The sequence below is a fragment of the Colius striatus genome, chromosome 8 (genome assembly GCF_028858725.1).
Source record: "Colius striatus isolate bColStr4 chromosome 8, bColStr4.1.hap1, whole genome shotgun sequence".
Taxonomy (NCBI): Eukaryota; Metazoa; Chordata; class Aves; order Coliiformes; family Coliidae; genus Colius; species Colius striatus.
Window position 1 is genome coordinate 4,084,139 of NC_084766.1, and position 15,300 is coordinate 4,099,438.

A 15,300-nucleotide genomic window follows, 5' to 3' on the forward strand; every position below is an offset into this window, starting at 1 on the left:
GGCACTATGAAAATAACTTTTTCTTAAGAGCTAGCATTGTCCTAACCACATATCTAGTCATTACTACACACTTCATTAACTACACTTCAATAAGAAGTACCTAAATTTTAAACAATTAAATGCCATTAGATTTATACTTAAATTGTATAACTAAAATACTTAATATGTAATAATTATTAACAATTCTCTTATTTTACTACATAATTAATCATTTAAATACCTAATTAAAAAGTGAACCTCTACATAATAACACCTCCATTACCTACTGCAGCCTTTATGTAACAGAGCATTGGTGAGAACAGCCCTATGAGAGTCAGAATTACAATAGCCATGGAAGTTGGATGTTTAACAGGAAAGGGTCACACAGGTCGAATTTGTCAAAAAGAATAAAAACAAGGATTGTGAAAGGCATTCCAATCATATCAGGATTTTATTTTTATCCTGCTATGATTAGTTCTTCTGTTACAAGGCCTAAAAGTAATTCACAGAATCATAGAATGGTGGGAGTTGGAAGGGACCTTTAGAGATCATCTAGTCCAACCCCCCTGCCAAAGCAGCTCCACCTAGATCAGGTCACACAGGAATGTGTCCAGGTGGGTTCTGAAAACCTCCCAAGAAGGAGCCTCTACACCCTCCCTGGGCAGCCTGTGCCAGGGCTCCCTCACCTCAACAGGGAAAGAGTTTTTTCTTTTGCTTAAATGGAACCTTTTGTGTTCCAGCTTCTTTCCATTCATTCCCTGAACTCCACTGGCTCCCTTGACTTACCACAGAGACAAACAACCCAGATAAGAAGTAAAGGTGAGCAAACTGACATCATGTGAAAATAATACTCACTCTGACATCAGCACTCAGTGTCAATGCCATACTTGGCCACTAAGTATTACAGCTAGCTCATAGTAATAGAAGAGCTTTCTACCAGGCAATGGATCCACATCACCTAAGTCGAGCATCAACAGGAATCACTCTACATCTCCAAACACATGACATTTTGAAAAGGCAAGGGGCTGCAGTGGGGATGAACAAGGCTGGCATTAACTGTTGGGTGCACAGTCATCAGAAAGCAAACAGTGTCTATCTGTAGTGCACCGTGAGCACATCTGCACACAAAAGCTCCTACAGTTGTGAAGGAAAATGTTCCACACAGTAAGGGGTTCATAAAAAAAATGTAATCAGCAATTAGGAAGATAATGAAGCTGACAGATAATTTATACTGAGCAGTAGAGTAACCAGGTGATAATGGAGAAATAGTCACTGTAGTGTTTTGAGTACCTCAGAAATCTCAGAATGCACTAGGCTAAACCATTTTCTGCTCACTCACATTTGCTTCTGAGGTCTTACAACACTTTCTTTTTGATTATGCAGGTTATCATCTCCAGATACCCTGACCTGAATGCAAAACCTTGAACTTGACCCTTAAGATACTACATGGCCAATTCTTTTTTTTTGGCTAAATGTCCACAGTGATGCTACAATATCTTTTTTTAGTAAATCAGCCTTCCTTACAGGATAATGCTGAATAAAATGCTGTGTAGAGGACATGCCCCTCTACAGCACATATCCACCTACCTGTAGATCATAGAATGGAATAGAGTCATCATTTAGGAGAGGAGAAGGAGAAGGAGTAAGGAGGAGGAGGAGGAGGAGGAGGAGGAGGAGAAGGAGAAGGAGAAGGAGAAGGAGAAGGAGAAGGAGAAGGAGAAGGAGAAGGAGAAGGAGAAGGAGAAGGAGAAGGAGAAGGAGAAGGAGAAGGAGAAGGAGAAGGAGAAGGAGGAGGAGGAGGAGGAGGAGGAGGAGGAGGAGGAGGAGGAGGAGGAGGAGGAGGAGGAGGAGGAGGAGGAGGAGGAGGAGGAGGAGGAGGAGGAGAAGGAGGAGGAGAAGGAGGAGGAGAAGGAGGAGGAGAAGGAGGAGGAGAAGGAGGAGGAGAAGGAGGAGGAGAAGGAGGAGGAGAAGGAGGAGGAGAAGGAGGAGGAGAAGGAGGAGGAGAAGGAGGAGGAGGAGGAGGAGGGAGAAAGGAGGAAGAAAATCATCATTTCCCTGTATAAATAATTTCCCTATATAAATCACCTACAACTGAATTAAGAATGGAGCTTTAGAAAATGAGTTTTATATACAAGCTTTACTCATGCAGAACAAACACATTTTTCTAAGTTTAAATGTTATTTTTCAATTACAAGAAGCATTATTCTTTTCTTTTCTGATCTTTATCTGCCATCTGCTATATTTTTACTTGCAACAAAGAAAAGAGCTGATGAAGTCAAAAAGGCTGCTTTTCCAATATTTTAGCTTTGACCTGAAGTGGCAGCTAGGGAGATTTCATAAGAAAGCCTACTTCTGGCAAATGCCTGTGCAATTTTGAAGACAAGATAAGCTTAGATAGTTGAAACCTAAAATACCAAGAAAATTCAAATCCTTTGGCTTCATATCCCTTCATACATATCACATCAGAGATGTGAGATCAGGAGATAGATTGAGAGCAAAATGTTACTTAACTAACATGAGCCTATATAGAATTTGCAAACACATGCTACTGTTTTTCTTTCAAAAAGAATTTTTAAAATTAACTGTCTGAATAAAAACACCCCAAAACATTCCAGATCTGAATATCATCTTATTTCACAGTGCTCCATATGAAAAAGTTCCCTGAGAAAACCAGCAGAAATATCCAAAAGCATACACTTGCAAAGAAGAAGGAAATAGTGCCCTCTGAGCATCATTAGTTTTATTGGCAAAGACTTCCTGGCAATCCATCAGGTACAGCACTGCAGTGTAAGTGGTTATGGAGGAGTCAGTAACTTCTGAGACACTATTGTGACGCAGAGAAATGTCCTTCCATCTATGAGCTGAATGTCTGTTGTCTTTCTGGTTTTATTATTTAGAACTTGAGATAGTATGATACCAAATGCTGCTGAAGCTGGCAGCAAGGTTAACAAATGCTAAGTGGCTGGGAAATGGGAGTGAATCAAGAATAAACACTGCATAATGTAAGCATGGACACTATAAATACAGAAGTACTAGAGAATCTTAGACATTAAAAACTGATGTGAAACAAGTGACACAAAATGAGAAACTATGAAAGATACTGTTTACATGACGTAAGATAATATTGTATGAAACTCTGCCAGATGGTTTAAATATTCTGCAGGCCAAAATCTCAGGAAAAGTCTCAAATAGTTTAGCTGGAAGAACACTTTTATCTATATCCCAATGTTTCCATCTCTGCACGTCACCTGACTTTGGATGGCAAATTACTGCAATTGCAATAATTGAATAGTGAATAAAAGAACAGATTGAGGAGGTAGTCACAAACTCTGATCTATCCAGCTGTTACTTCTTTAGTGTCACATAAACAAGAAGGTCAGAATTTTGCTCAATTGATATCTGAAGCACAAAAGGATATGAAGTAATCTAATCTAACCCAAATGGGTTTTTAGCCTATCAAGTGACGGTCAAGTATTGCATCCAAATAAACATACTAATGAAGTTTCCTTGTTTGAGTTTGGAATTCTAATGAGTGAAAATATTAATAAAATCCTCTCTTGACTTGTCTTAGAATCATATATGTAAAGTTTAGTGAAGGAATTGGCAAAAGACTATTGAAAAGACATGAATGATCTGGTTTATATTCAGTGAGAACAGTCACTATATGAACTTCCTGAAGTCTCATAGGGAATTCTTAACTTCCCATCTTTCCAGTAGGATCCAAACTATCTTTGCATCAGTTAGTAACAACAGGATTTACTTACAACTAATTTAGTCTTTTAAAAAGGTCAGAAGGAACATGGCTAGTGTTTTTAGGGGGGTAGGTATTACTTAAAATGCATAACACATCTTTTCTTAATTGCACATATACCAAGCCTCACGCACCAGAGAGCACAGCAGACAACTCCTGCTGAATTAATGAAAACTCTGTGGACATCTCAAAATATTTAGTCCAGGCCTTAGAAGATCACAGATTGGTAGGGATTGGAAGGGATCTTTAGAGATCATCTAGTCCAAACCCCCCGCCAAAGCAGCTCCACCTAGATAAGGTCACACGGGAACACATTCGAGTGGGGTTTGAAGACCTCCAGATAAGGCGCCTCCGCACTCTCCCTGGGCAGCCTGGGCCAGGGCTCCCTCACCTCAACAGGGAAAGAGTTTTCCTTATGTGTAAATGGAATTTTTTATGTTCCAGCTTCTTCCCATCACCCCTTGTCCTGTCACCAGATACATTAGAAAACAGTGCTGCCCCAACCTCCTGACACCCACCATTTGGATATTTGTAAATATTTATGAGATCCCCCTCAGTCTCCTCTTCTGTGTGGGTAACATGCATCCAATAGTTTTAAAAACTCACTTTGCAGACTGCTTAATGTTGGTTTTCAGAGAGTGTTCCAGAAATATGTAAGAAAGTGAATGTTATTTCCATATGTTTAAAAGTAACCATAAGCCTATTTATCTACCTTAGGGAAAACAAAGAGTTCTATTACAAAGTAATAGCCAAGATAAAATCAGCTTCGTCATTAAATATCATGTTTGAGTGACAAAGCTATAAATACTGGTGTAATTTACTCAACATTGTCATGGCTCTCATTAAATTGACCAAGAACCATTAAATCTTGAATCTGGCTTGCCTTCCATGGGATTCTTGTCAGGGATATGTTCTTGACCTTATGAATTTAATATTTCTATTAATATTCTAGAGGAAAAGTGAAACCCACACTAATAAAGGTAACCAATGGTACTGGAGGAAGTAATGCTTGATGACTAAAAGAACAAGCTAGTGACAAGTCGAGCTTGGGATCACGTATAAACTAGGATGGCTATAAACTACATGCATTTGTTTATAGGTAACTATAAAATTAAGACTGGAGGTCTTTTTCCACTAAAGATGCATTGTTTCTCAATTAAGATTTTCCTCTCAGAAAGACATGGGGGAGAAGAAGATATAAGAGGTTGAATTAGTCTATCCAGACTGATGGACAGACCAGGTAGCACTTGTATTTAAAGCAATATAACTGGCAGTAGCTATGATATTAAGCTGTGATGGCTCATCAGTATTCAGAGAGGATAACTACTTTCTGTGATGTGTTCAATATAATACAAATGTGCTACAACCCATTCAGAATACATTCAGCATACAGAATATTCAGAATTAGTTTCATCAAATTCATTCTGATATCAGTTTGAAGGCATTTGAAGCCAAGACATGTTACTGCAGAGAATAGTTCACATGCACATACACACCAAATACAATTCTCCTAGCAAATACTACAGAATTTTTCTTTCATTATCTATAAAATAACATAATGTAAGTAAAGTGACACCAAATGTTTTAAAGCTGTATACAATACAGCTACTCTAGTTACAATTTGGATGTGCATTCAAAGGTTTCACCAATAGATGGCAGAAACGCACAACACATCAACAAAAGCATTGCAAAAGCTTGTGCAAGTTTAACGTGCTATGAAAGGGATCATTTTGAGACGTGGATGTATGAAAAGACAAATGATTATAAACTTTTGGAGCTCATAATTGCTCTCCCACATCGGTATCTCTGCAATTTAGTTATCAGACCACTTCTTTGTGTCAATATAACCAAGGTACTACTCATGAGTCATGAAAAAGGAAATCTTTTGCAAAAGGAATTAAAGCTTTCTACAGATTCAAACATGGTTCCAGGCTGAGCTGTTCTGTAGGGGTTATGTCCAAAAAAAGTCTACAGGGTACTGAAACAAATGTTGTTTTCATGTCACAGATTTTTAACTAAAGCTTCACCTGGAAGCACACTGGCTGGATGCAAGGAGGCGGCATTCACACCATCAGCTTACAAAACACGCTGCTTTTTCTTCAAAGCCATCTATCTCTCTCATACTTCAACTCACAAAAATAGCTGAATGCCTACCATAGACGCTGGAAACAGTCTTCTCAAATCAGCAATTGATACAGAGACAACAAGCCTCATCTGTAAAGGACCTGGATGGAATTTGAGAAAGGATGGGGAAAAAAGAATCTCTTCTTTTCCAAAACTGTGCTAATCACCGCACAGAGATTTTTGTTTCTCTATGTTGTGCCTGTGTCTACATTTGCATCTGTTGCCTGTCTTCTTTTCCCCACTTTAAATCTCAACTTATTTTCTGAGAAAATGGCATGGCTTCAGCAGCAGCCTAGACTAAAAAGGATGTTAGGGAAGGAGGATGATGAAAAAATCTTCATCATAACAGACTCTATTAGGAGTCAAACAGTTTCTATTGCTTGAAATTTTGTACAGTGGATCAAGCACATTGTCAGGTAAAGAAAATTAATTGTTTAGTCGTTCTTTTCTGTCTTTAATTTCTGTGATCGATAATAGGAGACATTATAAAATCCATAGATTCGGCTTTATTTAAATCAGAGCAGTTTTAAGGCTGAGTCTCATTCTTATGTCCTTGTAAATGTGAAGCCAAGATCATATTTTACATGTTTAATCTTCCTCTAACAATACCATCCTGTCAAGGCAATTTATTCCAATACAGTCTGCTCATAGAATCAATATTTCCTTCTTCATAAGCACACAAGTACATGATAAAAGACATTTCAGTTATTTGAAGTGCCTTTGCTATTACTGGAAAAAATGAGTTTTATCACTGCACTATTTCCCCTATTGCAAAGGTTTTGTTTTCACCCAACAATATTTTATTTTACTTTCACTTAAGACTACAGACACAGTATCAGACTCAGCAATGCACTGGAATGGTTTGGTTGAAACTACCTGTCAAAATGATCAGTCAAACATGAAAAGCCAGAAACTCCACCCTTTCTGTTACCATCCTTCCTTTGGGAAGATTCTCTCCACTCCACAGAAGCCTGTACTTGGAGAAAGTTTCTTGTAGAGCGTTGCACAACAAATATTTATGATTTTATAAAGCATAGCTTTGGTTTATGAGTAAGTATGTACACAAATGCTATTGTTTGCAAAACAGCGTTGGGAAAATGTCAAGGGGATCTAGATGCAAATGAACATCAGAAAACACACTAATGTTTGTACAGCTCTAAGTCAGAGCATAAGAAATTTTTATACTGACTGTCAAAGCAATGGATATCACTGAATTACAGAGCCATTGATTTTTCCTTCCCTTTCTCTACTCTCTTTCCATTCTTTCAATAATACATAGATCATTCCATTTGCCAGATGTATTTTGCTCACGTACTCCCTTTTCTTATGCTATTCTATGTTAGTAAAAAGAATACCCTAGAAATTCCTTCTAAAGGCTTTATGAAATGTAAAAAATTGGTATTTTGCAGGTTTAAAGTGCTGTTGTGTCTTTGGCTGTACATTAGACAGGGAACACTCCCCCATTCCTAGAACTCTTTTGATGGAAAAGCATAATATGACTTATCTAGCATATTAAATTTTGTTTGTGTTCTGGAATCTAGGTGGAAGATTAGATTTGAAAGAATATCCTTTATGAATCCTGATTTTAAAGAAAATCATTCATACACGGCATTTTGAGAAATGAAAATACATTTTATGAACAACTGTGTGGAAAAGAACAGCAGGTAAAGCAGAAGGCTTCACATACTAGGAGTTAATGTAGCAGGTGGATGGTGGCATTCCTAAACTAGCAAAAGGAAAAACCCTACTGGCTTTCCACTTTAATACATTAAAAGATGATGTATTCAGACCACATGCCCTCTGTTTTACTTTACATATTTCTATGAGCATTTAGCATTATGCATGCAACGTTTCTACTCAGTACGTTTTGAGTTTGTTCAAAGACTATTTAAACTGTGTGTTTGTACCTTCCTTACTGTGAGTTAGCTAAACCAGGGTAGTTCTTCTGAAACTGAGAATTCAGGGAGCCACATTCTGCTGACTTTTGTTCTGCACAGTACTGAAATGAACTCATCACAGCTGTGTGACATGAATCAATAGTGAAACAAAGTGCTAAGACCCTGATGCACAATACAGTGTGCTGCATTTGGGCTCCCAAATGATCTTGAAATTTAAGGCATAAAAGGGAATCCTACTTAATCAGTAACAGATTCTTAAAATATGCAAATTATTTAGATACACTGAAGTCCAAACCTGTTAGAAGATTTTTAACATTAAGCAGCCTCTATTACTTGCCTTTCTAAAGGGCCAACCTCCCTGTAAATCTCTCTTCAGAAGAATACCTCTCCCAGTTACAAAAGCTGTATCAAAGTAAAAGTCAGCACCTAACCTGAAACTGTAAATAATATGGTCCAAACACTGTCCCTTTCTTCTCCAGTCAGATGTCCTGTCACTCTATTACTTACAAGCATGTCCAAAATATTTGATCTCCACAGACAGACTAAATTTTGCCATCTCTTTAAAAGGTGTGAAGGAATAAACAATCTTCATTAATATATTTCAGTGTATTTGCTTGAACGCTCTTTCATCATGGCGTGTCAAAGTAACAACTTGCTTATCTAATTTTCAGCCATGTCAGGGATCCCAATAATTCACATTTCTAAATTAGTGAACTAGTTAACTAAGGATGATTTTCCCTAAAGGAAAAACCCCTTTGGACCAAACATGGTGGAAGCAGGTGCAAAGCTCAAACACTGTAAATACATCAGCCCTAAGATAACTATGCAAAAAAATTAAAAGGTGGTGAGTGCCTCATGAGGATTCTGTGACAAAACAGGTAAAGCATGGCTATAAACAAGAAATCAAGAAAAAGTAACATTGATGTAATTGAGACATGGAAATTCTTTCAATCCTATGAACAAATGTAAGCACAATGCTTAATTCTGTCTGCAAAATGATATAAGTCTTGTAAAAACTATCCAGCAGAAACTGCTAGATGGGCAAACTCTCTCGTTATTCCTATTGGCACTGAGAGTTAGATTGTTGTGTCACCATGAGTCATCAATTATGCAAGCACTTTCAGAAAGGGTATTCATCTCAATTGTCTCTTTGCCTTACTCCATAAATTTGAAGGCTTTTCTCTTTTGATACTCATTTTCTATGGATCCTGTGACTCTAGTTTTTGCTCCTAGACAGCCTTCATGACCAATGATTTCAATCTTCAAGTTCTGGGAAACTGGCATGTTGCATTCAGATGTGAAAATACATCCCTTTCATTTACATAATACAAGGAATCTGAGACTGAGTTATAGGTAGTGGAATGAGTAAGTTTCTCCTAAGCAGAAGTCTGTTTTTATTTACATACATTATTTTTCATTTGATTTCCTATCATAATATGGAACTGTATGACACTTTCTCCTTCAAAAAGTGATACTCAGTTTTATATACATGACACAAGTATGTGATGAAGATAGTAATGATAGTAGTTATCTTTCCTGTCTGTTTTACTGCTTTCTTTTTTGGCATGTTAATACCCACTGATATCTATAGCAGGAACTCTAATGTGGCTATAAATGTATTAATCTGCTTTCATACAACAGTAATTCATCAATAATTTCTGCATCTTTGCATTTCTGTAACAGGTTGAGAATGCTGTAATACTACAAAAGACACTTCATTTGATTTTCCTTTCCCTGAAAGAGTTTTCAGGAGCAATGACTGCCTGTATCTCTAGAGAATGTGAGAAGTTTCTCATGTTGCCTAAAGACATGGCATTCACAGTGTGCCATTTTTAGGAAGCTTTCCTTGAACAAAAACACCCAAATTTTGGCCTTCATTTTACTTAACTGGAGAGAATATGCAATTTGTACAAGAAACTTGAACTGTCACATTATGAGTGCTCTTTAATTGATCTATTTTGTTTGCTCTGTTTCATTTTGTATTCCCTTTGACATGTGACATATTCCTTTGTAATTCATTCCTAGTAGTCTTACACAAATGTCAGTCCTAGTAAGATCCAAACACATCTTCCAAATCTGTTCTTTCAGTGGATTTAAAATGTAGCTATATTGGCTCAAAATGTGAAGAAAATGTGTTGATTTGTTGATTTCATTGTTGACAATGATTCATGGCAATCCAGTTCAGTGAATCATCCCTGGATCACCTGTTTACATCAAATTACATCAAATTCACTGTGTGACAAAAATCAGCTTCATATTACACAGTACTTCCAAGCTCAAGTTCACAGCAAATTAGAGTAGGAGATTATATTAATGACTCAAGAACAAAATGGACTTAACTTCTGATACAACCCACCTGTCTGCTGAAAAGGAAAATTCATTGCAAAAACAACTTTGGAAACAATCTTCTGCTTCCACAATGCCACAAGATGAAGAAATCCTCCATCTAATGGTCAAAGCTTAAGTATGTTTATAACATCTACTAAAAGGAAAAATTCTTTTACTTACCAAGCCAACTTCTGTTTAAATATACTGACACAAACACTGGAGGGACCGTGAAGAAATCTACTACTGAGTTAACTTCTAGCCAAAACCATAGCTTGTCATTGGCTGCTATGAACTGAAACAAATAAGAGGGGGAGGGATGAAAGAACCAGATTATGCTCATGGTAGTTGCATGCATGTGCAATATTTTTCATTCAAAAATATGAAACTCCAAAATCAGTGAAGAAGTAACATGTTTTAGGTCAGTCCAGGCAAAGCAACATGTCTTACTGGAAAGAAGCCTGTATTGTGCACTGTTCAATAACCACATTGTCATTAAAATGAATGGTCTAACTAGAGATTGATCATTTCTATGATGACTTGTAATATGTGTGCTAAAAAAAACCCAAACATTTTCTCCACATTTATTAGCAGTGTATCAGTAATGTTAGAAAAGGGTAAGTAACTATAAAATGTTTAAAAGTACATCCCTTTGCTTTTGTCCCCCCAAAAATAAAGGTATAGTAGTCTCATCATGTACTTGCTGCTCACAGGTCTCTAAAGACATGGTAATTTCATTATCATCCTATCCAGAGGTAATCACCAGGATGACTCCTACAGAGGCATAATTCAGGACTGCAGCAGGACTTCTAATTGTGCAATGGATGAGGTCATTTCTGTCTCCTGACTACAAAATTGGCCTGGGGAAACTGGGAAACTTAGATGCCAAGGACACATAGTTTTTAACTTGCCTATTGATCTTTGTATTCAAATAAGGTGAAACTACTATTCCCAGTCAAGTAATAATTAAAACATATTATTTATATAAATATTGAAATACAACTCTGTCAAATACAATTTTAAACCTATGCATCACTAAGTTATTTAATGGACCAGTTTTACTCCTGTAAATCTTTAAACCTGGACTAACATATTTCAAAACAGTGTTTGTCTTTTTTGCATGACACACAATTCTCTGCTTCATCCACTTCGTCTCCTTGGTTTAGAATTGCTTTAAACCGGGAAATGTTTTTGGTGCATTCCAACTTTGCTGAAATTCCAGCTAAAATATTGGAAAGGGGACACTACTGATGGTCAAGAATCTTGAAATCATATTTGAAAAAGAAGACAGACAACATGAGCAGCATCTGCCTCAGAGAAGACTCAAAACCAAAAATGAATTGACGTATTTTGATAGTCTGTATTACTCAATATCAAGGCTCCAGCATGAAAACTGAACAAAATCAGCCAGTTTCAGCAGTAGGTTCTTATTCTCTTCTGTAGAATTTAGAAGTAATCAGAACATCTGGAACTAAAAGCTTTTTGAGATGTCAGATCAATATTTTCACAATATGCAGCATATGCCTTAATCAGCATTTTACCTTCCCACAGGGCACAACCTTTAGGCTTCCAAAATGTGAAAGTGTGTTATTCAACAAGGAAAACAAAGTCTTTTGACTGCAAGCCACTCGTTCTTCTCCACAGAAGTATTTGAGCAGCAATTCATTTAGCTAATCGGCAACTAAGAAAAGACTAATTAATTACAGAAGCAATCCTACCATGATTGAAGATATAGCACCTTCTGCCAGAAACAGTATAGTCCTGTCACACTAAAAGAAGGATTACTTCCTCACTTGCCACATCTCTGCCAGACCCTATCGCTTGATGGTGTGTTAACTTGTACAATTTGGACTTAGTCTTCATCAGCAGCTTCTAGACTTCATTTCTGAGTTCTCTTACACTCAGATACTATTCAGCCAAGACCTTAAAATGGATATATGTGTGTTTGAACACAAATATCTTCCAGAACTGAAGACATGGTAATATTTATATGACTTTGAGCTGCAACATCATTTCAGGGAGAACAGATGGAGAAGGATGAGATTTTAAAGTATTTCTTCAGATACTTTAATTTGCCAGTGAGTTCTCACAGGAGATATTTATCAGAAAAAAAGCCCCAACTAGATAATTAAAATTATGAGGTGCTTATTACACAGCTAGAAAATTCATTATCAACTCAATTCTTGTATTCACACAATCAAGTTCCATAGCCCTGCTCTGGCCGGGGGTTTGGACTTGATGATCTGTCAAGGTCTCTTCCAACCCTTAAGGTCCTGTGATTCTGTGAACTCCTGTTTAGCTCAGCAGGACTTCTTGGAGAAGGAGCAGCTACACTTATATTCGCATTTTAACATCGATAAGCAGTACTAATCTGAGTGGATTCTTATCATCTCTGCTTAACATACTTCAGTTTGCAGCATAAAGCAGTTTTGAATAACAGAGAGACCTGTTTTGGTTGAAACTAAACAGAAAAATGTGTTTAAGATGTCCCCATTTTTAGATCTTGAAACAGCATTACTGGATTTTCAGAGAGTAATAAGTATATTTTTAGGATATACATTTTAGCATGTTGCAAAGCGATCATTAGCAGCCTGGGAAAGTGGATGTGCGTAAAACTGAATCCAGCAGCTCCATCAACTGTTGCCCTCAACCTTCAAATGCTAAAACATAGAACCATAGAATGGCAGGGGTTGGAAGGGACCTTTAGAGGTCATCCAGTCCAACCTCCCTGCTAAAGCAGGTTCACCCAGTTCAGGTCACACAGGAACTCATCCAGGTGGGTTTTGAAAACCTCCCAAGGAGGAGCCTCCACACCCTCCCTGGGCAGCCTGGGCCAGGGCTCCCTCACCTCAACAGGGAACGAGTTTTTCCTTATCTTTAAATGGAACTTTTTGTGTTCCAGCTTCTTTCCATTACCCCTTGTCCTGTCACTGGATACAACAGGAAAAAAGTGATGCCCCAACCTCCTGACACCCACCATTGATATATTTGTAAATATTATATTTACATAACATCTAAAACATATCTAGTAGCAGAGGAGTGAATCAAGCATTCACAGCTCCTGTTGAGTAGTTATCATTCCATCAAGAACACTGAACTTAGGCTCAACACCAGTTACCAGCCCTGAAATAGAATAGTTTTCACTTTCACACAGGAACATTCTGGAACAGACAGTTGAGCTTATAAACTGTCTCCTTAGTGATCTGAGATGCTTGTTATTATTACCTAAATGTTCTCAATCAAATGTTTTGCTCGAACATATTAGAGATTAGCTTAATTCTGTTCAGCTACTGTCAAGCCAAGCTGTATCTAAAGACTCTGTAAGAGCCTATATCCCCTCCCTGACCCATGCTATGAAAGACACACTACTTACACGCAAGCCGAAGTAGAGTAGGAAGAACACATTGAAAGCCATGTCGATCTGTAATGTGAAATCTTTGTAGAAATTCTGGCAGGATTCTATTGGGCTATTTGAAAGAAAAAGAGATCAGGGTAAATTGTCAGTATATGAGCTTCAACTCTGGTGGGATTCTTACACGTTTCATTAAAGACCTTGTTTCGGAAGTCACATTTTTGTTTTCCAGTCATTTACAAGATACAAGCAGGCACTTCAAATGAATTCTGTCATTCATTCAGTTAGTCGTTCATACAGTCTTTATATTCACCTGTTCAGGTAATATCTGAGAATTAACATGCAGATACCTTCAGGAAAGGACAAGCAGGAGAATACCTCAGGATTCCTTAACCTCACATTAACCCTTAAAGAACTGACTTCTTTCTATAGGAGACATGCCTATGACACTTTAGTTAAGAAACCTGACAAGCACACAGCTACAATGAAACATTACATGGTTTTAATTCATGTCATAACAATAAACCTTAAAAAAGTAATAGTTGCTTAGGAATACATTACCCATTAGCAACCTGGGGTGCTTAGTTTGTAGAATCCCGTGTTTACAAGAAGTTGGTTTTGGGTCAGTTTGGTTGGGTTTCTTTTCCTTTTTCTCACTTGTTTTTTTTTTTGTGTATGGCTATTTAATGTACTTTATGTACAGTACTATGAACTGAGTAGAAAAGCAGCATAGCCCACTGGTAAAATTAAACATCAAAATAAATTGAGGAATTTGAAGCAGTACTCTAAGGGTTAATTTCTGCATGCAGGTTAATTAAAATACCTTTGTGTGTGTCAGGCAGCCATTGCAAATTCTAGCTTCTTATGTTATGCTTTTTTTTAACAGTGGGACAGGTCAAAAGCATACTCTATACAAACTGGTACTTTAGAGATGATTTTTTTTCTAAGGAAGGAGATAAATTCCACGAGTATAATTAGTGATTTATTTGTGAGGCTTCTAAAATAGGTGGGGGAAGCCACAGAACAATGTTGAAGGCACAGACCAAAGTGAAAGTCATGTCCCAATATATGTTGGTGTATATACTATGTATACATGATGTCCCACCATATACACACAGATATACACACATATATTGCAAATGATCGTGTATTCACCACAACTGTAAAAAAGTGGAAAATCAGAACGGAGATCATTTGATCTTTTGGAGCCCTAGAAAACATCCTTTTAAGAAAGAAGAAATTCTTTGGCTTCCCAGGTCAAATAAATCACTCACTGTGAACATAATACCAGTTAGTATAGCGCTAGCTCTGCAAATATAATGCTAGACTGCTCAACAAGCAAGATTCTATGCATTATGAATGTCAGTTACCTAATTTAAGGCATAAAGGAAATCACCTGGGCTACCAGGTCATTACACATGCAGCCAAATTTCCCATTCCTTGTATACATTACAGGTCAAACAGGTTAAGTACAGCATGCCCTCTTCTGCCTTTATATGCACGAATGTATACAGCAAAACTCTCCTTGATGTACAATAGCTTTATATTTTAAGAAGCTTCAGTGCTATAGGACATTACATTCAAATGGTCTTTAAAATGCTATTTGCAGAGATACTGAAGTTATGAACACTTCTGTTACAGTTCAAAGTAAAATCATTTACAAAAGCAAGCAGAAGGGAAAAGAAGCCGAATGTTATCATTGAGGACGGAAGACAGCACCTCGTACTTTACAAACACAGCTTTAGCTACAAAGAGATGGGATGTAATCTGAGAGTCCAACAGGATCACTTTCTGTATGGCACTATTGAGAGCGAAGGATTTTGTCAAAATAAGGTAGGCCACACACAAAGTCACTAAGCACCCTACCAACA

At 37.3% G+C, this 15,300-nt stretch overlaps 1 protein-coding gene across 5 annotated transcripts in view; it reads right to left on the reverse strand.

Annotated features, from left to right (window-relative positions):
• The window catches only part of KCNMA1 (potassium calcium-activated channel subfamily M alpha 1), a 445,131-nt gene that overhangs the window by 175,674 nt on the left and 254,157 nt on the right, over positions 1-15,300 (reverse strand). For all 5 annotated transcript variants that reach the window (XM_062000705.1, XM_062000701.1, XM_062000702.1 and 2 more), the window contains 2 exons: positions 13,451-13,544; positions 10,261-10,372 (listed from right to left, as the gene is read on the reverse strand). In XM_062000705.1, the coding sequence (XP_061856689.1) occupies positions 10,261-10,372; positions 13,451-13,544 (206 nt within the window). The remainder of the gene's footprint in view (positions 1-10,260; positions 10,373-13,450; positions 13,545-15,300) is intronic.